The sequence below is a fragment of the Heterocephalus glaber genome, unplaced genomic scaffold, assembly GCF_053883595.1.
Source record: "Heterocephalus glaber isolate CG9 unplaced genomic scaffold, H.glaber_assembly_v1.0 deba00000621, whole genome shotgun sequence".
Classification (NCBI taxonomy): domain Eukaryota; kingdom Metazoa; phylum Chordata; class Mammalia; order Rodentia; family Bathyergidae; genus Heterocephalus; species Heterocephalus glaber.
Window position 1 is genome coordinate 3,627,717 of NW_028258153.1, and position 21,670 is coordinate 3,649,386.

Here is a 21,670-nt window from a genome sequence, read left to right on the forward strand (position 1 = left end):
TTCTGTTTCATGACAATCACCACCATCGTTTATATTTCAGAGACTCTGACATCATTGGGGATGGGCATGTTTGTAAATGGTCCAGTGCAGCCCTGATCAGCTGAAAGGCAGGAGGAAGTGTCTCCTAAGTAATTGAAGAACAAGAGAAGGCATCTCTTAATTAGTTGAAGGACAAGAGGAGATGTCTGGTCTCATTAACAGACCCTTGCCTAGCTCTGAGATAGATCTCAACAGCTATATCTTTGATGTCTCTTTAACTATTTTAAACCAGTTCCCATCAATTACCTATAAACACCATAATCCTCAACTGTGATGCTAAACCCCAGAGGCACATCTGTACAGTTCTGTTCATTTAATTTGTTATTGGTGGCATGCTGTACTTAGGAATCATAATTTGTCTTCCAAAGACGTTTATAACTATTAATTTACAGGAGTTCCACAACAGTGCTGGGAACTGGAATTATATTTGTATACCTGTTTTTCAGAAGATAAAATGGAGACTGGATAAATTATGCTATTTTCCTACCAATGGAGAGAGAATGCCTGGGCATAGAGCAGGAGAAATTGTTGACATCTCCAGGTGGCAGTTGATGCTGGGTTTAATTGTATAGGAATGAGAATGACACCGATGTCTACAGCCTTCTATCATATTATTCTGTTGTTCTTTTAAAAGATTTTTTTTTTGCTGGCCTTATTTGCTTTTTGCTTTCTTTGCCAAATGGGCCCATCTTGCTTGCTAGAGCTGCAGAGAATAATACAAACTCTGAGCGATTCTAGAGGGATATTTCAGTTCCTGGTGTGATGCTATGGTTTTCTTTCTCCAGGCCCACCATCTGCTCCCCTCAACTTGATTTCCAATGTCAATGAGACCTCAGTGAACTTGGAATGGAGCAGTCCTCAGAACACAGGAGGCCGCCAGGACATCTCGTACAATGTGGTCTGCAAGAAGTGTGGAGCTGGTGACCCCAGCAAGTGCCGACCCTGCGGAAGTGGGGTCCACTATACCCCGCAGCAGAATGGCCTGAAAACAACCAAAGTCTCCATCACTGATCTGCTCGCACATACCAACTACACCTTTGAAATCTGGGCAGTGAACGGAGTGTCCAAGTATAACCCTAGTCCGGACCAGTCAGTGTCTGTCACTGTGACGACCAACCAAGCAGGTAGGAATCCAGTCCTTTGTATTTCATAATCTGAACGTACATAGAGAAAAGGCTTATGGTGATAACAGCTAGTGCTATTAAAGTTCTGCAGGTGAAGTGGAGCCAGTTATAAACATAGAAACTAAGTTGTAATACAAAAGTGCTTAGAAGGCCATTTTTGCATTCAACAAATACTGTTGATTTAAAAAAAATTTTTTTTGACATTAACTACATCGCGTGTCCTCCTGTATGCAATGGTGGTGATAAGGTGAAGAATAAGGCAGTGTCTGATTGGGGGAGGATGACTCTCTAGTGAGCTTGCTTGCTCTTTAGCTCGCTGCTGGACTTCGTATCTGCCATGTTAATCACAAAGTGCACATGGCTGGGTGTCAGGTCCTTTACAGATTATACAGGAACATAAAATTGAGTTGTACTAATACAGAGTGCTACACTGGTATTTGCTGCATTTTCTAACAGAAGCACTTGCAGTTGTAGCTTGAGCTTGTTCTTTAATGTAACACATTACAAATAAGCAACATGGACCTTTATTAGAATCCTGATGAAAGTATTTGTATCATTAACCAAATTTACCTTAAAACACTAGTTTTGCAGCCACTTTTATGGTTGAATCCCTCACTGACTTTAGGGTAAGGGGATGGCTGATCCATCCACTCCATTTCTTGCATCCTTCTTTGCAATCCAGAAGACTAAAAAACATTTCTACTTTTAAAGTTTCTGCTGAGTTAACTACAGAATCATCACAAAATCTTAACTGTAAAATATTTTTAAAATCTGGCTTTTGAGGCTCTTTCCTGAAAAAGTTTTCACATCACCTATGTGCCATTGCTGGGTTCTTGTTATTTCTAAAGCATTAAAGAGGGACAGGGGAGAGAGAGAATGTGCTCTAGTCTGACTTTTGTGAGGCTCTTCAGAACAAATATCACAAGAAGAAGATTATAAATTGTCAACAGTCCTATTTCCTTGAACAACACTTCATTCTTAAAGAACACCATAGTTAAAAAGAATATCTGTACTAATTGATCCATTAGTGAAAAATATTCCAGAGTCCTATCCAATGCAATTATTTTCCCATTTCCTATTCAATTTTTTTTTTTTTGGTACCAGGGATCGAACTCGGGTCCTTGCACTTCCTATTCAATTTTTGACAGTAAATTTTTGCAAAGTGAATACTTGGAGAATATTCTGAACAAGGGCTGGAACAGCAAACCTTACGGAGGAATCTTCAGCTGTGCAAACTGAACAAGTCTTTCCGATATGTAGTGTGAACAGGTCATTTGGCTTTTGGATTTTAATTCTGCACTTTTAGAGTGTGAACACTGTTAGTGATCATTAATTTCATTTCTTTTTCCTGAAAGGCCAGAATAGTTTAGCAGGGTTTGGTTTTTGTTTTTAAATAGCATTACCAGCACTCTGCAGTTGCCAACCTTTCCTCAGTGCTCTTTTGGGAGAGGGCAATGGACACAGCACACACAGACCTCAGAACCTTGCATGGTCCTTCTCCTGTGTCATTAGAAGGATCTATTGTGGTTCAGAACAATTTGTGCATCCTTGGAGCTTCTAGTTTATGACCCAGTCAGTATTCTGACGTTCACTTATACCTTTCTGGCTTTCCTCAGACACATCAGAATATTGTCCCCTAACCACATTAAAACTAGGATTGGAACTGCTGAGGTGTTTGCTATGCAAGGGGAAGTCTGAAGTCACTCTGTTTGGCAGAGGAAGGCCTTGTTCTCAGATGGGCTGAGGATAGCCTTTACTCCCACAGATCTGAGGTGGAGACTTCCATGATTCTTTTTGTACTTGGGGACTCAAGCCACGAGATTATACCAACCTCTACCAGGCTGACAGGTCAAAAGAGCATTGAGAAGACATGCTAAAAATCTTCCAGAATAAGATGTGCAGAAACATTTCTAGAGAAGAGAAAAATCTCCAAAATCTTATTAAAATAGAGTTGTCTTTTTTTTCTTCTTTCTTTCTTTCTTTCTTTCTTTCTTTCTTTCTTTCTTTCTTTCTTTCTTTCTTTCTTTCTTTCTTTCTTTCTTCTTTCTTTCTTTCTTTCCTTTTTCAGATCTAGCAGAAAAGTGGATAGGTAATTCCTTTGACTCAGTGGTTTTTTTTTTTTAACCTCTCTCCTATGGTGTGCCATCCTGCTGGGAGGTTTGCTGAGTGGGACAAAATTCCATCTCCTTATTTTAATTTTCTTGAAGGGTAATGCTGGGAAGCTGCTCAAAATTAAAAATAAATCTTTCAATAAGGAGACCTCCTGTGTGGCCAGACAGAAAGCTTTCCACTTAGTAGAGAATTATATATGTGTACAGCACTGCTTCATTATCCTACTGTAATTTGAAATTCACTAATTCAAAATCATTGGTATAGTTTATCTTTGATTAACAAACCCTTTCTTCATAATAGTACAAATTAATAATGTAAGCTAAAATTCTGGGTGAATGTAGCAACCATAAACTCTATCAAGGCTCCCCTAAGCATATTTACATACACACAATTATGTTCTAATTGCAGTTGTTCCTATCATTCCATTAAATTAAATTCCTTAAGGACCTCTCTATAGGCAACGATGTCTCATTCGATAAGGAATACATAGAACTAATGAATGTTAGCATTTAGCACCTGGAGGGCATGAAGTTTCATGGCTTTGCATCATTGCTCTGTGTTCATGGGGTTCTTTCTGTCATCCATAACATGATAAAACACCAAATCATGCACACAAAGCCCCTCAGAGTTCCTCTTCCTATGGTCACCGCCATGAGGACTTTTAACAATTGAGGCACATCTCTGTGAAGGTGAAGGGTCTCCAGCTACCATGACAGCTGGTTCTAGAAACCAAGGAGAATCTCCCTCCTGAAAGCAGTTGCTTTCCTTCAAAATTATGAGTTAATTCATTGTATGCAGCTTGCCATTCTTCCCATTTATGAGCCCAAACTGTGCGAGTATCTGCACCCTGGAGATTTAGCTTTAACAGGGCTTTAATCATTTAGCAGCTGAAGTTGGTGTGAATGGGGTTGTGTTCTTCTATGACTGTGGAAACCATTCTTAGCCAGATCTTCTCTTGAGGAGCTAATAGCATCTTTTCTCTCCCCTCCTGGGCACTACACCTGCCATTGCCACAGAAGACAAAGGAAATCAAGGTGTGTGTAAGCTCTATTTTTGATAAGTTGGTTGAGGGACGTGAGCTTTGTTTCTATAGCTCAAAAGACTTCCTTCAGTTACACTTCTGACCCAGCTAGCTGGCCTCAGGGTCATTGCAAGGACAAAGCCTGCCCTGTTTATGTTGTGGGATGCACACTCTGTGCAGGGCAGCAGGTATTAGCAAGGAAAGTGGTTAAGCTGAGGATGTAAGAACTGTGATGGAAAATACAATGAATACTTAAATTAAAAAAAAATTCACAGTAAAAGACATAATTGCCATTAATATCCCCCCCCCCCAACCAACATACTTCAAACAAACTCTCTTATGCCATCATTCTTACCATTTTCCAATTTCTGGAGTAGTTTTGGAGGTCTTCTTTTCTGAGTGGCTTGAATTGATTTAAAACATTTACCTTTTTTTTTTTTTTAACTTTGGGGTAGACCCAGAAGTTCCACAGTGCCAGATCCAGTGAATAAAGTGGAGGAGAGCAAACTGTAATATTAAGTTTTTATCAGCCTACGTTTCCACTGAATAGCACTTGGCATCAGCATTCACTGTATTTTTTATCACAATCCCTAAAGACACTCCCCGAACTGAACTTTCAATACTGCTTCAGAAAGTGACAAGAACCATGGGTAAGTGTGTTTGAAGCAAGGTGGAAGATTTTGAGAAGGATTAATAGCAATGTGTCTTTCACTGTAATGATTTAAAAAAAAAAATTAAACATATGCCATATATTTTGATTACACCTCCTGGAACTTTGGCAAATTCTCAGCTGAGATGTCACCCTTATCTCAAATCCCATGCCCCTGAAGCAGAGGTGGGAAGAGGGAAGGTGGGGTATTTCTCTAGCTGAACTCACAACACAAGAAACCTTGAGACAGAATCTTTTCCTGCAGTCACTGTCCTTCACTGCAGGCAAAAGGAACAAAATGCGATTTGGCTTTCCCCCATCTTCCTCCTGTAGCAACTCTTCTGTCTTTTGTTTGGGAGGAGATAGTCTGATGTTTATGAAAAATGGATAAGGAAACTGCTGGGTGAATTGTTTTCTGGATGACTTTGCTTCTGTTTACTTTTCCTTAAGTGGACCATCTCAGGGAAATGAATACCGGATGCATTCCTACCAGAAAGAAATCCTGTGTAAATGAAACAAGATTTTTCTAGCCAAACAACAGAACTGCAAATATTTTCCCAGAAATGCTGCTATGGCAGCCCGCATTAATATCACTGAGTTGTTTTCACTGCACATTGCTCCACTGTCCCAGGCTTGGTCTTCTAGCTATGAGGCTAGATCATACCCCAAAAGTGCTTGTTTTCAGTCCTTATGAACCCACTCCTATGAGTAATGGTCTCTACTAACTCCAAATTGCACCCTCAGGCAATATCCATTTTCGATTTTCATTTGCCTGTGACATTGTTCTAGATACGTTCTAATGGGACCAATCTGGTCATCTCTCTAGTGCAGCTACAGTGTCCTAGTAGCAAACTGTCTTTGTCACTTTCCTATTACTGAGACACAATACCTGACACCCGCAACTTAAAGGAGGAGAGGTTTATTTTGGCTCATGCTTTCAGTCCATGGTCTACTGCCTCCAGAATGGCCTGAGTTTGGTGCAAGAAAGCTGCTCACATCATGGTGACCAAGAAGCAGAGAGAGAAATGAGGACTTGGGAGGGAGGGAGATAACCCTTCCAGATCTGCTCTTCCTCCCTCGACTAGATCCATCTCCTAACAGCACATTTAGCTTTGGATTCATCAGTGTCACCTGCGTGATCCAATCATTGTCCAAACCCCCAACCTCTGAAGTAACGGAGCTTCTAGAGACATCATAGATCTGAACCGTAACAGGAGATTTGTTACACTCTGAGTTTAGAGGAGTTCAGATATTTGATTACATAATCATTTAAGCCGCGTTCATCTCTAAGATCTTTTGCAATCCTAAAATTCTATGAGTCCAAATATACAAACACAGCTGTGAGCATGGAGTTCATGGATCTCTGGAGCATAACGATCAGAAATGGAAAAAATTTTCAAAAGTGCTCCAGCAGAATTATCAGGATACATCTGAATTCTTCATCCTTTGAGTCCCTCCATTCCCTCAACCTTCCAAGATACTTACTTTGAATGGAAAACCCTAAGATAGCTGAACCCCTGGGACAGTTGTTCTCAATTTGGGGTGGTTTCTGCATCCACTCCCTACATTTAGCAATGTCTAGAGACATTTTATGTTTTAGGCAATGTGTAGAGACAGTTTTGATGCTGCTACATCTAGTAAGTAGAGCCCAGGGATGGCTGGTAAACATCCTATAGTGGACAAACAGACCTCTACAACAAAGAGTTCTCTGGTCCAAAATGTCCCTTGGGCCAAGACTGAGAAACTCTTTTCATGTGACATGTTTGATAAGCAGACCATGTGCCCTCTAAGCACTCTGTAGACATCTGGTGCTTTTCTCATTTGGCTGTGGTCACACACTGGGTACCCTCTATGCTTGGTTGTTTGCTCTGCTTCTCCCTGAGAGCGTAGTGCTCAGCTCCTGGAGGGCAGGGAGTTCTAAAGAGCCTCCCTAGGCCTCTCCCGAATCCTTTCCCAGTTGCTGTGCCATCAGAGGAACTGGTGCTGTTTGTCAGATCAGCATTGTTCTGGGGTTGGACAATTATGACACTGCAAGGGGAAAAGAACCACATCAGCAAGAAAGTGGCATTACACTTTGTTCTCATCCCACTATACCGCATGTAGTAGTAGATATGCAATATGTTTGTTGATAAGCCATGTATTTACAGTAAAAAACAAACCAGTTTTGTCAAGTAGTGATAAATTTAATAAAACCAAAATAATGAGCATAGAAAAGAAAATAACTAAGCATAAGAGTCACATTGTCTTTTATTACTCAACTGGTAGGTTCCCATTCTCTTTCTCTGCCATCTTTTAATTAGACAGATTATGTTATTTGAGTGGGATAATGGGGAACAGTGGGAATTCTCATCCCCACTGGGTATAATTGCTACCTGTCTTCTAGACAGTAAGAGGAAAGCATCAAAGAAATGGTAGGAGAAAGGGAGAAATAGTAGAGCAATTGAGTTAGGTAATGTGCTGTAGGCAGGGTGGAGTCAGGTTTTATGAGGTCTGAGCTTAGATAATTTTTATGTGGTTATGGTTGAAAAAAAGAACCCTACAAAACTATAAATATAAAATTAGGAACAGAGCTTTAGAAGGGGACCCTGTAAACATCCTTAGCTTCAGTGTGCAAAATTCTGCCCCTGACCAGGTTGAAATGCAGTTGTTTGATAGGGGAACTGTTGTACAATTATGCCTAAGAGTAGAAAGGAATTGGAAGAAAGAGAAGATGTTAGGAGGTCCAATTTGGCCTGACATGAAGGGTGTTTAAAGACAAGGTCACAACAGGGGAGGATCTTGCTTGTTTTCGGGTATGAGAGGAAGTGCTGAAGTAGACCAGAAGTATGGAAAGGACAAGTACAAAACATGTCGATAATTAAGAATCATATTGGAATACCAAACCCAAATGAGATAGAATCAGGACCAAGGCTTTTCTGTAAGCTTGAGAAGGAAGGAAGACAAATTAAGATTTGCAAAGCACAAATGTACACTTTCTTTAGTGTCCTGGAACAGATTTGGCAAACTATGGCTCAAGGGCCAAACTCAGCCTGCTCCCCTGTTACTATGTGCAGGCATGACAGTTATTTCTAAAGGGTTGAAAATAATCAAAAGATAAAAATATACTATGATATTCAGAGATTATATAAAATTCAAAATTCGATATCTGTAAATCAAGCTTTAAGAAAGTCCACTCGTTTGTTGATAATATGAACTAAAGGCACAACAGAAGCAGAGTTAGTACCTGCAGCTGAAAGAAAGGCTCACAGAACAAATATCATTATCTATCTTGCTCTTTGCAGAGTTTAGCTGGTCTCCACTCTGGAGTACTGACTCAAGACAGGGGGCCAATCACAAGGTTGAGAGCATGTTGAAACTCTGGTGTCATTTGTGGAAACTATGCTTCAGGCAAAGGATGTGATGGATTAGCACTTGGTTAATCTCATGTTTGAAACCATTTTGTATTTGGCAAGACATGTTATTTGTTAGTTGTTTTGATTATGTTAAAAAATTTTAACGAAAGCAATTAGAATTTCAAACATGCCTTTGCTTTCTTGGACCACAAATCCTTTTCCCATCGACATTCAGGTTTAAACAGATCATGTGGAAACATGCTCTGATGTGGCAGTGTTCTGGTTCTCTTTCGAGTCTACATTCTTAACATTTTGGGTCTCAGACACCGGCAAACAATTTTCTTCTTATAAATAATCATATGCTCCGCTCCTTTGTATTATCCTTTCACTAAGGTGATTTCCTGTTTTCTTTGATCCCCAGTAAATTATGTTATTTTTCTTTACTCCTAAGAAATTTAAAGGAAAAACAAACAATAGAACAATGGAAATGGAGGACTCTTTTTTGAAGACATATTTTAAAATCCTTCAAATAGAATGTGAAGCAATCCCATTGAGAGATTTTGCTGAAATATCTCTGCTGAATCTTCAGTTGTTGGTATATAATTGTTAGGGCCTAGAAAATGGTAGTTGATCGAGAGACCCCTCTGTGCCTGTGTAATTATAAGCACCAGCAAGAACACACTGAACTTCAGAGGAGCCAGGCTGTGGTTTTCTCAGTGACAGCTCTGGTCCAGCTATGGGCTCCTGGTTTAGTTCGTAATGCCTATGAATGTATATTTTAAAAACATGCAGTACAATTTTTTTAAAAGAGAGAACAGTCTCTTGATCCTGAAAGGAATTTTGCTTCCATAGAATACTGTTGCTACCACTATACTTCATCAGCATGCTCACTAATTATGATCATAATTTTAAAATAAAATAAACCAGACACTCAAAGGCGTCAGGCTTTGCATTCAGCATAGGCACCACAAACACATTCCCAGAGAACCTACTAAATTATCCAACTTCAGGGTTGACTGAGCAGCATAGACAAATGGTCTGTCTATAGAGCCTAGTGGTAATCATTGTCTATAAGTAAAAGTTAAGTTGCATTTTTTTAAAGATAAAATATTTCACTTCAAGAAAAGGAGCTTTTATTCATACACTCAAGTCTGAGAACACTATTTTTCCTGACTCTTCCATTTGCTTTGCTCCTACATAAATATACACACGTGTTCATTTTTGAGAAGGGGAATCCATTCATGAGCATGCACTGAGCAGTCTAATTCTGATTCCCTTTTCATTTCTCAGTGTTGAGCTTGTTACAACAACATAATCCCCCACTTGTGCACTCTGGAAAAGCCATCAAGAGATCTGAAAAATAAGTGTCTGGCTGAGACGAGAATTAAACAATGCATGGCTAGCAAAGGTTTTATTTAGGTGGGCATCTCAATTCTCTTAATGTCTTTCCACCTGGCAAAAGTAGTCACCATCTCAGGGTGGCCAACAGGGAGTGCAGGGTCTAGTCTACAACGGAACATCCTGTTGTCTTTAAACAGTTTGTTTGTTTTGGTTGTTTGTTTGTTTTTAGTTTAACAAAATCTGTGCTGCAGAGCTAATCTTGCATGAGAGTTCTTAAATCTACATGGACTAATTGAAATGCTTGTCTCTGTCACCCAAAAATACAGAGCTTTCCTTTGAGTCATGGGGTGGGCATACAAGAAGAGCAGATCTTGTATGGGGTCTTCAGATATAGACTAGTGAGTATTGTGCCAGGGTTTACATTTTAATTTCTTAAGCAAACCTTAGATCTAGCCATCAGTATTAAAAATATCTCCTTGGGGGACATTTAATGAGCTGTTCTCTGGTGTCCACCTTTTTGAACTCCCGAATACACACGCACACCTCCTACTTTGCTTCTGTGGGAAGTAAAGAATGGAAGGGTTTCAGAGACTCTCCAAAACTGCAATAATGGATAAAGAGAGGTAGAACCAGACATCAAACATCTGTGCATTCACTCTCCTAGTGCACACTGTAGCTTTCATTGAGAAATGTCTCTAACACTTTTCTCTCTGTGCAGTCGGCCCCCAAGTAGGCATAGCAGAAAAACTTATATTAAATCTTTCCAGCCCCGTTCTGATACACTGGTAAGCCTGAGCTTAAGTAACAGTATTGAGGTTCTCCTCTGAGCCATCTTTTGTATTTTTATAAAGCACAAGGGCCACTCTCTAAAATTTTGTTTGGGTAAAATTATACGAACTTGAAATATTTGTTTAGTTTTGCTGTCATTTCCAGCAAGGGAGGAAAGGGAGGGAAGAGAAGAGGAAGCATTACCCACACTGTTTTGTTTACACCTCCCAAATTATATGCTTTGTGCACAACTTTCTCAAGTAGCTTGATCCCTGCTTTCAAAAAAAAATTTTTTTTTTTATGAAAGCCATGGGATTATTGATTTTTAAAAATTCTTGTCAAGGGAACCTTTTGCCCATGATGTGTGCATAGAAACAAGATTTAAATATGTAGTTTTTACTTCAGAGTGAATGCTCAATAGGGACCGGCCACCTACAGGGACCAGCCACCAACAGGCTCACAGCTTGTAGCAAGCCTGGGTAGGATCTACCCATTAGAAGAAACACTGAAAGGGGGCAGCTCACAATGGCTCCCTGGGGAGTTTGTGTTTGTCTAGATAACTTACTGCAAGCTGTAAATCTGCCTCCTGAATCAACTCTTAGGTTTTTTCTTTCTTGGCATAATGAATGTGTATTTTGGGCATAACACTTGTGAAAGTGGATGAGAACATAGCTTCATCCATATTTTTTTTATCAAAGCTAAGGATGTACATACAAAAAAGCCAGGGCTTTTGAATATGCACTTACCATCAAGTGTGATCAAGCATTCTCTATACTTAGCAAGATAAGTAAGGACTTTTTTAAAATCTTCAAACCTCTGATGCTAAGTGTTGCTGACAGAGCCCTGACAGCTTGGAGCCCCACTGGGCTTCCCAGAAGAACAATGCTTTGGGAAACATCCTAAGGGAATGCTTTTGGAGATTTGGGAATTCTTGAAGCTTACATCATCTCACTTCCCCCCCCATTTGAAGCAGAGGTAGGGTCACCACTGCAGAGAGCAATCCGAGTTCCTGTTGCCTTGAACAAGGAGAATAGCAACAGGAGAATCCTGCACCTCGAAAGTTGTGTCTTCTCGTAAGCAGAAATGGGCAGAGAATTTTGTTAAATTCTTTTATTGGTACATTTTAGGTATACAACACAATTACATTTCTCGTTGGGAATTGTATCTTTACATAATGTGGGCAGAGAGTTTTAACAGCAAGCTGTATTCATAGCCCTCATTGTCAATGCCACAGCAGAGAAATTAACTAATTCAGGGGAGGCTCTGAGAGACCAGGAATACATTAAGGGAACTTCATTCATATCAAAACATTGTTGTTTCAATGAGAGGCCCTTTAAGTCACTCTGCACCCTTTTCAAAGATATACCTAAGCCGTACCCATTCATTGCATGATGGCTTTTTCTCTTGCGTTCTATGTCTCGTCCTCTATTGCAGAACACGCACAAAAATCTTCCACATAACTGGTCCTAGCATGCCAGATCTCTGCTCATGTCTTTGTTAGAGGCCATGCTGTGGGATTATTTCTAGGCAAGATGTTGTTCTAATAATGTCCTTGCAATGTCTGAGGATTGGCTCTAGGGTGGAGCCAGATGCACTGAATGTCACCCTTCAGCAAAGGTGGTTGAAGAAAGGCTCCTGTGAGATGCTCCGACTCCTTAGTGTTTCTTTTTTTAAATCTTAAAACATTAATAGTTTTCCTGATAGATTCTTGGCTATTTTTTATGACTACAAAAGTCATCTTGAATTCTTTTTTTTTTGGTACCGGGGATTGAACTCAGGTCCTTGCGCTTGCGCAGCAGGGGGCAAAACCACTGAGCTAAATCCCTGGCCCATCTTGAATTCTTAAGCATAGATCTAGCAAAAGACATCTATTGACCTTAATAACAGTTAAAAATTTTAATATCTCAGTTGTTTCTGCCTTGATCTTATAATGCCTGTAGGAGTTTAAACTATCTGGCACATGCAGTTCAGTTCTGGCCAGTACCCCAATATTTGAAAAAATATTGCTATGATTGCCAATTCCCAAGCTTAAAATCTCTTCTTCTCATACATTATTCTCCTGTTCCTAATCTATATTTCATAACTTTTAAGAGAATTATCAAAGAGATGAAGTTTCATATATGAGGGCTTCAATAATACCGTTTCATGACCATATTTTTTTTGAGGACTTACATGTGGTGACCATTTGTATTTCAAGTATTCTCAAAAGGTACTGATTATAATTTAACCCCAAACTCCCTGTTTCTCTTTCTTTTTTCTCTGCTCACCCAGTCACTGTGTTTGTGTGTGTGTGTGTGTGTGTGTGTGTGTGTGTGTGAAAGGGACTCCCTAAATTGGCCAGGCTGGGCTTGAACTTGAGATCCTCTTGGCTCAGTTTCCCAGAATGCTAGGATTACAGGCATGGACCACCACAGCTGGCTACCGGTCCCTTCTTTGTACTTATTGACATAGCAAGCAAGAATCTGGACAAGAAGGATGGCTACACTTAGAACAGAACTGTTGGTAGTTCACGGATATTATCCCTTGAATACTTGGATTTCTTGTGTTCAGAACTTTCCCTATCATCTGCACAGTGGAACTAGATTGGGAATAAGATGAAGAGTCTCAGGAGAGAGTGGCTATTTTTCCACTCTCTTCTACCACTTAACAGTCTACTCTATCGTCTATGGTCATTGTTTCTCAGCCCTTCACATTGTTTTATAAGACAAGTGACATTTAGCCTTGGGAACTTCCAAGTGCTATAGAACACATCAATTTGCCACAAAAATTTTACTGTTGTATTTCCTCTGATCATCTGGCCCCAGAAGTAATAATCTCTTGCCTATAATTTCATGTTGTAATTTATTTGGTCAAATATTTTCATCTCTTTTTTTTCCACTTTAAATGCAACAAGAAAAAGGATAGGTTGCTAAAAACTAGGTTCAGAGTTAAAAATTATAGTGACTGCTAAAAAATAGTTCATATCCCCAATTTAATGATCACCATGCATTTGTGAGCAGCTCAAGTACTCTTTTTTTAAATGACCATTAGAAAAAAAATAAAAGGTACTTTGGTCCAACTGTATATTTGATAGGGAATTGGATGGTTTGGAAGATGACTAATGCGACTCTGAACCTTTCTGTCTTTAGGTCACCTCATTGAATGTGGACTACATCATAAGTGGTCCAAAGCCCAGCCATTTGGCAGTCATAGAGTGACTATGTTAATGGAATTGGTCTCCTTCCAGGTCTTAGTCGACAGGTGTTCACATCATAACCGACACTAATTGACTTTCTAGTCCTTCAACTTGGAAGACAGGGGACCATCATTGAGACATTGATGGGGAAGGAGTTGTTTATGATATATTCAGGCTCCAGTGAAAGCCAAGGAATTAAGCTCATTGAGCTGGCACCAAACTGGCACCTTGCAAAATATTGTGTATCTCTCTGGGGTTCCATTAGCTTGAGAAATAAAAAATAAGAATCTAATTTCAAGAGAATTCTAATAAGTTAAAATGGCTAACTAATACTGTTCTTCTTTTAAGAATTTCTGCCTGTTTCGTGTGTTAATGCGTTTTTTTCTTTATTTTGTATCATCGTGATTAGATACCTCCATGAATATCATTGCATTTGTTTATTTGTGGATTGATTTCCAGGTCACGTCTTCATAATGAAAGACGTAAAGGATACCCCTTAATGGAGAATATAATAAAGCTGTTTTCTTGCCTTTGTGAAATTGAGATCAGTATGAAAAAATAACATGGAGACCCTTTTAGCAGCATAAAGCATTGAAATTAGGCAGACTTCAGCCAATATATGTTCCCTTCGTTTGTTAACAAGTATCTGAATCCAGAATTAGATACCACTCATTCACTCTCCCTAAAAGCTGTGACCTGAGGATGATTTGACCTCAATTGAAGATTATTAGTATTTTGAAGATTTTTTTTAAAACAGAGCACAAAGGGAGGCAGAGGCAGGAAGATTGCAAGTTGAAGCCCAGCCTGGGCAACTTAGTGAGACACTCTTTAAAATCAAGCTTTTCAAACGAGCTGGGGACATAGCTGGATGATAGAGTTCCCTGGATTTACTTCTCAGTACTGAAAAAAAAAAAGATTTTGCACCCTGAAGTTTCCTAGGTTCATCTTTCAGCGTATTTTTATAACTTCACATACAACAAGTGGAAAAGCCACAACTACCCTGAATTAGTTATCACATTTAAAAAAGTAAGGGCTAGGGATTTAGCTCAGTGGTTCTGTCGCCTGCCTTGCAAGAGCAAGGACCCGAGTTCGATCGCCGGTAGCAAAAAGTAAATAAATAACTAAAATAAAATAAAAAATTAAGATGACAACAGCTACATGGAGCTATTTATTGAAATGGATAGAGTCTTTTGGCAGAATGATCAGTGCTTTACCTCTTTCTGACAGGCTTTTCAGAGGTTGGAAATCATCAAGCGTGTGATATACAGTAATGAGCAAGGCTTTTTATTGGTCAGTTTCTGGAGCAGGCTTTTAAGAATTTCTGCCTGTAAACATAGAAATCTGCATGTGGAAAGTAAAAGGCAAGGCAGAGATTTACTGGGTGCGTGTATCATCCTGACTTCTAGAGCCTTTGTGATTAATACATGTTTAATTTGGGACTGATTGAGATGCTTTGGGCATCAGAAAGCTAAATGTTACAGCAGCATCTCAATGGCTTCCAACGCAGCAGGATGATTAGCAGCTGTCTGAGGGACAAAGAAATGCTGAAGCTCTCTGGTGGGGCTGACAGCCGAGGAACGGAAGCCTTGATTCACAGCAGTGAATCCCTTCCCTTTCTCTTGGCTGTGTCTTGCTCAGTGGATGCAAACCCGTCCCTTACGTATTCCAAATTAATCTGGGTAGGGGGCGCGGGGCAGAGATCATCGGCGACTGAAGGGAGCTTTGACCAACCTTCTTCATCCTTTCTAACCACGCAATCGCATAAAATGATTTCAATTCAGATTTTGAAATTCTGGACACTTTTTCAGTATGGTTAGCCCCAGCACAAAGATTCAGCATTTGGAAGGAGACAGAAAGAAAAGAAAATAGTCTTGTTGTTGCTAGCTTTATGGTTTTATCTTGAAACAATTGTCTTTTTTGTTTGTTTGTTTGTTTGTTTTGGTACCGGGGATCGAACTGGGGTCCTTGCGCTTGCACAGTAGGCTGCGAAACCACTGAGCTAAATCCTCGGCCCTGAAACAATTGTCTTGCTCAGGAAAATTCTTATAAGTTACCTCCCGGTGGAAAGGCTTGTTTTCCTGTTCGCCTCAAACTGGCATTCTTACTTAACAGGAAATACACACACTGAATTCTGCCATGTTTCTCTTGGCAAGGGTTGGGCTATCCTTATCAGAACCTGCCAATAAATTTCTTAGTAAGCAAGTAGAAAGTAAAACAAGCAGCTCCCAGACGAAACAGCGGACACACTTGAGCTGTGGCAGAGATTCTCCGTGCTTCTATGTAATTCTTTTACTTCTGGTGGACGCGTTCTGGTTTTGAGTTGAGCTAACCCTAGACTGTGGGTGCAGTGAGGCTGACTCAAGATATCAGCAATTTTAAAAGTGAAACAAGCATGTAGTAATGTATTTTCTTTACTATAAAGGACAGTGGCTGCTGTTTGGCTTAGGTATTAATTGAGCCTAGTGGTTACACAGGTAAAGAAATTAATTTACAAAAACTTAGAACTTTCCTGACACTTTTAGATTTTTGCCCAGGGGTTTACTGAAGGTTGTGGATGGGTCTTTCTAATAATAATTGTGATACTTCAGCTTTATTATTCTTAGTTAATGTTAGCATTTGTTCCACAACATATTTGTGTGAAACATATGTGCATGCAGACAAGTGGGCCTGACTCTCCTGTGTAGTCATTGAATTATCTCAAGGCCAACACCCACATGACCGTCCCTTGGTTTAAGGAACAGAACAAGACACTGTAAACTTCTCAGAAGCTTGCCTCATACCCCTTTTCACTTTCTTAACTCCAAATACTATTTTTTTATTTTCTATGTTTCTGAATGCTCAGCTGTTCAGGTGAGTTCACCTGTGGTTGATTCATCACCAGAAGCTTGGGTTCTTCTGTTAGCACATTTTGTCTAAATTACATTGGGTTTCTGGCAAGCAACAATGTATCTGATGGCCCTGTACTTGAAGCTTCATGGTAGACCTCAGGAAAATTCGCCCCATTACTGTTGCAGCTGTGGGAAATTGAGTCCCTTATCCCTCACGTCTCCAATTTCTTACCAGTGAAAAGAGGGAAGAGACTGCGTACTTTCTGTACAGATCATTGGTTTAAAATCTGGGCCCCGGGACCAGATTTTTTAATTAACCACTTACAAGCTGTAAGTTAAGGCAAGTTATTCGAGCTCTTTGTACCTTATTCTCCTCATCTATAAATGAGGATAATAATAGTACCTGTCTCATAGAGTTTTTATGAGGTTTCTATGAATTAATTCATGCAAGAGATTTAGCATAATACTTGGTGCATTGTAATTACCCAATAAATGCTAGTTCAGTGTGTGGATTATTACACTCACGTGCCACAGGTGGAGGGTCACATAATTTTGAGTCAGGTGAACTTGGGTTTTAAAACTCATTTTATAGCATTGGTCAAATTATTTAATTTCCCAATGCTGGAGTTTCCAAGTTTGAACTGGGAAGGGTGATAATTATAACTACTTCAAAGAGCAGGGAGGGCCTGAAAAATGGCAAGTGTGTGCAAGTGTTCTGTGTCTTCGGAGGCTGAGAGCATTTTATTATTATTATTATTATTATTATTATTATTATTATTATTATTATTTCTTTGCTCTTCTCTGTTCAGCTCTGATTCACATGGCCTAAGGCTTCAACTGCTTAAGCTGTTAATTATGCAAGGAAGACTAAACTCAATCTTTTCTAAGAAGAAAACTCAGCTGAGCCATTTGGAGAACCCCACTGTCTTTTCCCATTTAACATTAACACAAGCTCAGCTGAATCTTTTGGCCCAGTATTTTGTGATTCTGCTGGATTCATTCACTGTTGGAAAACCTGTGCTTGTGATTGTGTCCCTGCGAGGTCACGTGGCCTCTATCGCTGGCGTTGCTGAACTCAGGGTGGGCGGCCTGCTCCACTTTCTCACAAATGAGCGGGTATCTGAGCATCATGCATGGGTAGCAACTGGAGGGAACCTGGGGGCCACTGTGGCAGCTGGAAGTCACAGATCGATCTTCCGCGGGCCGAACAGTGTTCTACACTTCCTTTGATTTCACTGATTAGGAAAGTGCCTGTTTTTGCTAAATGCTTTCACTGGACTTGAAAAGGTACTTGCCATAAAGCCAAATGTCAATCAGTGGGTTATCACAGTAGAAAATTATTTCTTGCTGGAGTCACATCTAGTTGGTGGTGACCAGGGGAACGTTAGACTTGGGAGCGAGGGCTCTCAAGGTGGACCTAGGAGGCATCAGCCTCCAGCTGGCAACTTTCCAATGAGAGAGAGAGAGAGAGAGAGAGAGAGAGAGAGAGAATAGAGAGTCCCAGGGGAGCTACGTATGGGTCAGGTCTTTAAGGAAAGTAATTACTTCACCCCACATTCCACTGTGCAAAGCCAGTTATATGAACCACCCTGGACACAAAGGAGTCTGGGAATGTGGTCTGGGCTGGGTGACTGCATCCCAGAAACAGCTACTTAGGAGAAGGGAGCTCACATCTTGGGTAATTTTCCAAAGGCTGCATCCCAACACCTTACCCTTCCCTATGCAAACACCTTTCAGGAAATCCTAGAAGACCATAGCATTCCATTAGTTCCAGTTTTATTGACAGCTCTCCATAAAGAATTTGCTAGGGAAAAAATGGGCAGCTCATTTCTCTGGAAAACAGAAAATAATGTGCTATCTCATTTATCTGGGGAAAAAGTCTTAAATAAAAATTTGGTTTCATACTAAGCCAAAAATAAAAACTAAATGAGAGGCTTTGCAAGTCTTACTCTGGAGTCATTCAGTAAATGCACGATTATCATTCCAAAAACCAGATTCTTAAAACCCTTAGTTGCATGGGTCACCTGTATCCTGTGTGTTACCAGTTTTTCTTTTATATATTTGTCTAAAATAGACTCTACACTGAGGTTGGAAATTACGGTATGGAAAAATGCAGTCCTTCTATATTTTTAAAGTCTAAGCTTAATTAATATGAACACTTCCATCTTTATAAATGAATGTCATTTAAGTCCGAGTCTTCTAAAGAGTTCGGGAATTAGGTTTTTTTTTAATCAAATAGGGCAAAAAATTCTGTATCAATTTTGGAATAGTCAAGCTCTTTCTATACCATTTGTTTGTTTGTTTGTTTTAAAAACAATTTCACTTCTTGCCTAGAAGTAAGTGTGCGCCCGTGGCTTAATGATGTAGCAACTAAGTGCCGAGGGATGAGGTTCCTAGTTCTTAGGTTGGTCATGGATCCAGGGAGGGTAGTTAGCAATTGATGACTTTTTAAATAATTCTACCTTTCAAAAACCGCAGTGGCTGTTCAAGCTGATCGAATGTGCTGTAAACAAGTCATGTCTATGTGAAAGCGCTTTGTAGATTATTGAGTACTACAAAATGTTGAGAGGACAATAATAAAACAGCAGCAACAACACAAAGAATTGCTCAGTGATACTTGGGGCCATAGGTAGAGCAGGCTGTGTGAAGAAGTCCTTCTCTCCCTTTGGTGGGATGTAGAAGAAAGCAATTAATATTAGCCCTGGAATTCTTAGCATCTGAGATGCAAAACCCTTAATCACAAGGATATCATTAGTGCTCGGAAGCATTTAATTTTGATGCCTGACAGCATTTTGAATGCACGAACCTTTGATAAAGAGCAAATCAGAGCTGTGGTGCGGAATTGAGAAAGAAAGAGGGGACAAAAAATACCTTAAGCTCTAAGTAATTAAATTTCAATATGCTATTTGCATTAAGAAGACATACATGTAAACTGTGGATTTATTTTTCCTATCAGACCCTCCAAGAGAAAGACCCCTTGAGGAAGCATCATCTGTTTACCTAACCTTGCCATGGTTAGGGAATCAGCTTCCCTCTGTGCCCTGGCCGTTGTGTGCCCCTGACATCCAGGAATCTAGGCTTCCTGTCTTTCATTAGGGCCGTTTTCATTCTTCATTGCCCACAGGCTGGAGACCTTTCGCTGCTTCTGTGTATTTCCCCCCTCCCCTCCCCCACCCACCCGAGTTTGAGCCAGTAATGAAGCCCAGTCCTTCTTGTTTCAGCTCCCCCCCGCTACCCCAGTTTTTAATTCCTCGCTTTCCACACTGAATGATCCTTCCCCCTGTTCCTTTTTCCATGTCTCTTCTCTTCTCCCTCCCATTTGGGTGTCACAAGTACCAAACTGATGCAGTAAAACGACGTGTAGGTGTTTAATGGCAAGTCATTGAGGAAGTGAATAAAAGAAAATTGCAGCATTCGCATCTGTGGGGAGCAAGAACTGCTGAGCTTTGAACGAAAGAAAGTTAAATTCGCCATTTTCCTAAAGGAAGCTACCTCTATTTGACATCAAAGCATCTCCTGTAATTCTTTCTTATGAAATGCACTGCTTCTAGAATCCGGATAGAGCCGCCTAACTTGTGCGGTTTCTGTTTGTCCAAAACACACAGAGATAAACCCACACATACATTCTGAATACATTGTTCTCTGCTCTCAAACCAAAAGGAATCACAGGTATACAGAAAATGGGGATTCTATTCCAAAAGCAGTCTCGGTTTCTCAGGGGTATTTGGAACCTTGAGTACAAAATTGTTTGGGGATGAGATTCATCTTGGCTTCCTATTGGAAGGCTCAGATCATCCAAATTCAAGCCCTGGTGAATTTTCCCTTTTATTCTCTTTTGATTTTGTTCTCTATCTTTAAAAAATGATATTTTATTGCAGTTTCCAGGGGTGTGTGGAAGGAAAGTCTGTTCCACTGTGTGACCCCTACTCTGACTTCTCAGGGTTCTGCGTCCTTCTGCTAAGATGTTCAAGGGCATGTATGGTAAATAAGGCATCTCTGGGCAGTGTCTGACTTTATTTACACTAGTGCATCTTCAGAGGATAACTATAGTATTATAAAACAAAGGGGGATGCTTAGGGCGCTATCTGAATTTAGTATTATGACTTAGAAATCTCAACAACACTGCACCTTTGTAATTAGGAAGTCAGGAGAACTATTTGAATATGCCCTACAGATACAGAGGAGAAACACTGAGCGAATTGTCAACACCTTCATCAAACCTAAAGAGCAGTACCTCAAAATGCTGCCTTGAACAGGTGCAGTGAAGCCTAGTTTTAATGTTAACTTACATTTGAATGACATTTTACAGTCTGTGTGTTTGAAAAATGTTCATAAGTGTCACATACACTTTCGAAACAGGGATCCCATTTATAATTAGAATTGTCATTCGCCTTAGCTCCAGTTGTCAATGTCTTGGTTAACCTAAATAGCAAAACCAAACCCACAGAAGGTCACCTGAAACAGGTGTAGATGGAAAGTTATCTTATGACTAGTGCTTTATATTTAGAAAACGTGTCACTCTCTATAGATTTTTTTAAAGATCAATTTAACATTTAGTTCACTTTTACTTATTCAGGTTTATCGACCACTCATTATATGCTAGACAAAGGGTGAAGATATAGAGAAAAACAAGGTAAAACCTTGTCGTTAAGAACATGCATTCTAGCTTATAAGCTTGTATCTGGAAGGCAAATATTTTATGAATGGTGAAACAGAGGCAAGAAAGTTTGAGCAACTTGTTCAAGATGATAATGAGTCAATATCAAACCCAGGATTTTTTCCCCAAATATTTTTAAGTCCACTGACTTTCTACTAGATTAGTGAAGTGATGACTACTTAAGGCAAGTGGATCAATTTTTTTAAATCTTTTTTTCATTTCCCATGTCCTAGAGGAGCCTTCCACCCACATAGAACCAGGCCTTGAAAATTCCAGTCACTTTCTTTTTTTGTTTGTTTGTTTTGTGTTTTGCTACTGGGGATCGAACTCAGGCCCTTGCGCCAAGCGGTGAAGCCACTGAGCTAAATCCCCGGCCCTCCATTCACTTTCTTATCTATCTTTTCCCCTTCCAGCTTCCTCCTCATGCCTCCACATCTTGACAGTGCTTCACCACCCTTACTCCAAGTCCTCCCAGGGTGATCTTTGTACTCTATCATGCTCCCCTCTTTATTCCACTTCTGGTCCCTAGACACTTCCTTTCTTCAGCCAACTAATGTTTGCCCTTTTATGAACATAAATTGTCTTTTTAGCTCTACTTCAGACTGTAAGCTTCCCAAAGGCTTA

The 21,670-nt window shown here is 39.9% G+C and overlaps 1 protein-coding gene across 2 annotated transcripts in view; it reads left to right on the forward strand.

Annotated features, from left to right (window-relative positions):
• The window catches only part of Epha4 (EPH receptor A4), a 143,877-nt gene that overhangs the window by 82,203 nt on the left and 40,004 nt on the right, over positions 1-21,670 (forward strand). For both annotated transcript variants that reach the window (XM_004864483.4, XM_004864482.4), the window contains exon 5: positions 825-1,163. In XM_004864483.4, the coding sequence (XP_004864540.1) occupies positions 825-1,163 (339 nt within the window). The remainder of the gene's footprint in view (positions 1-824; positions 1,164-21,670) is intronic.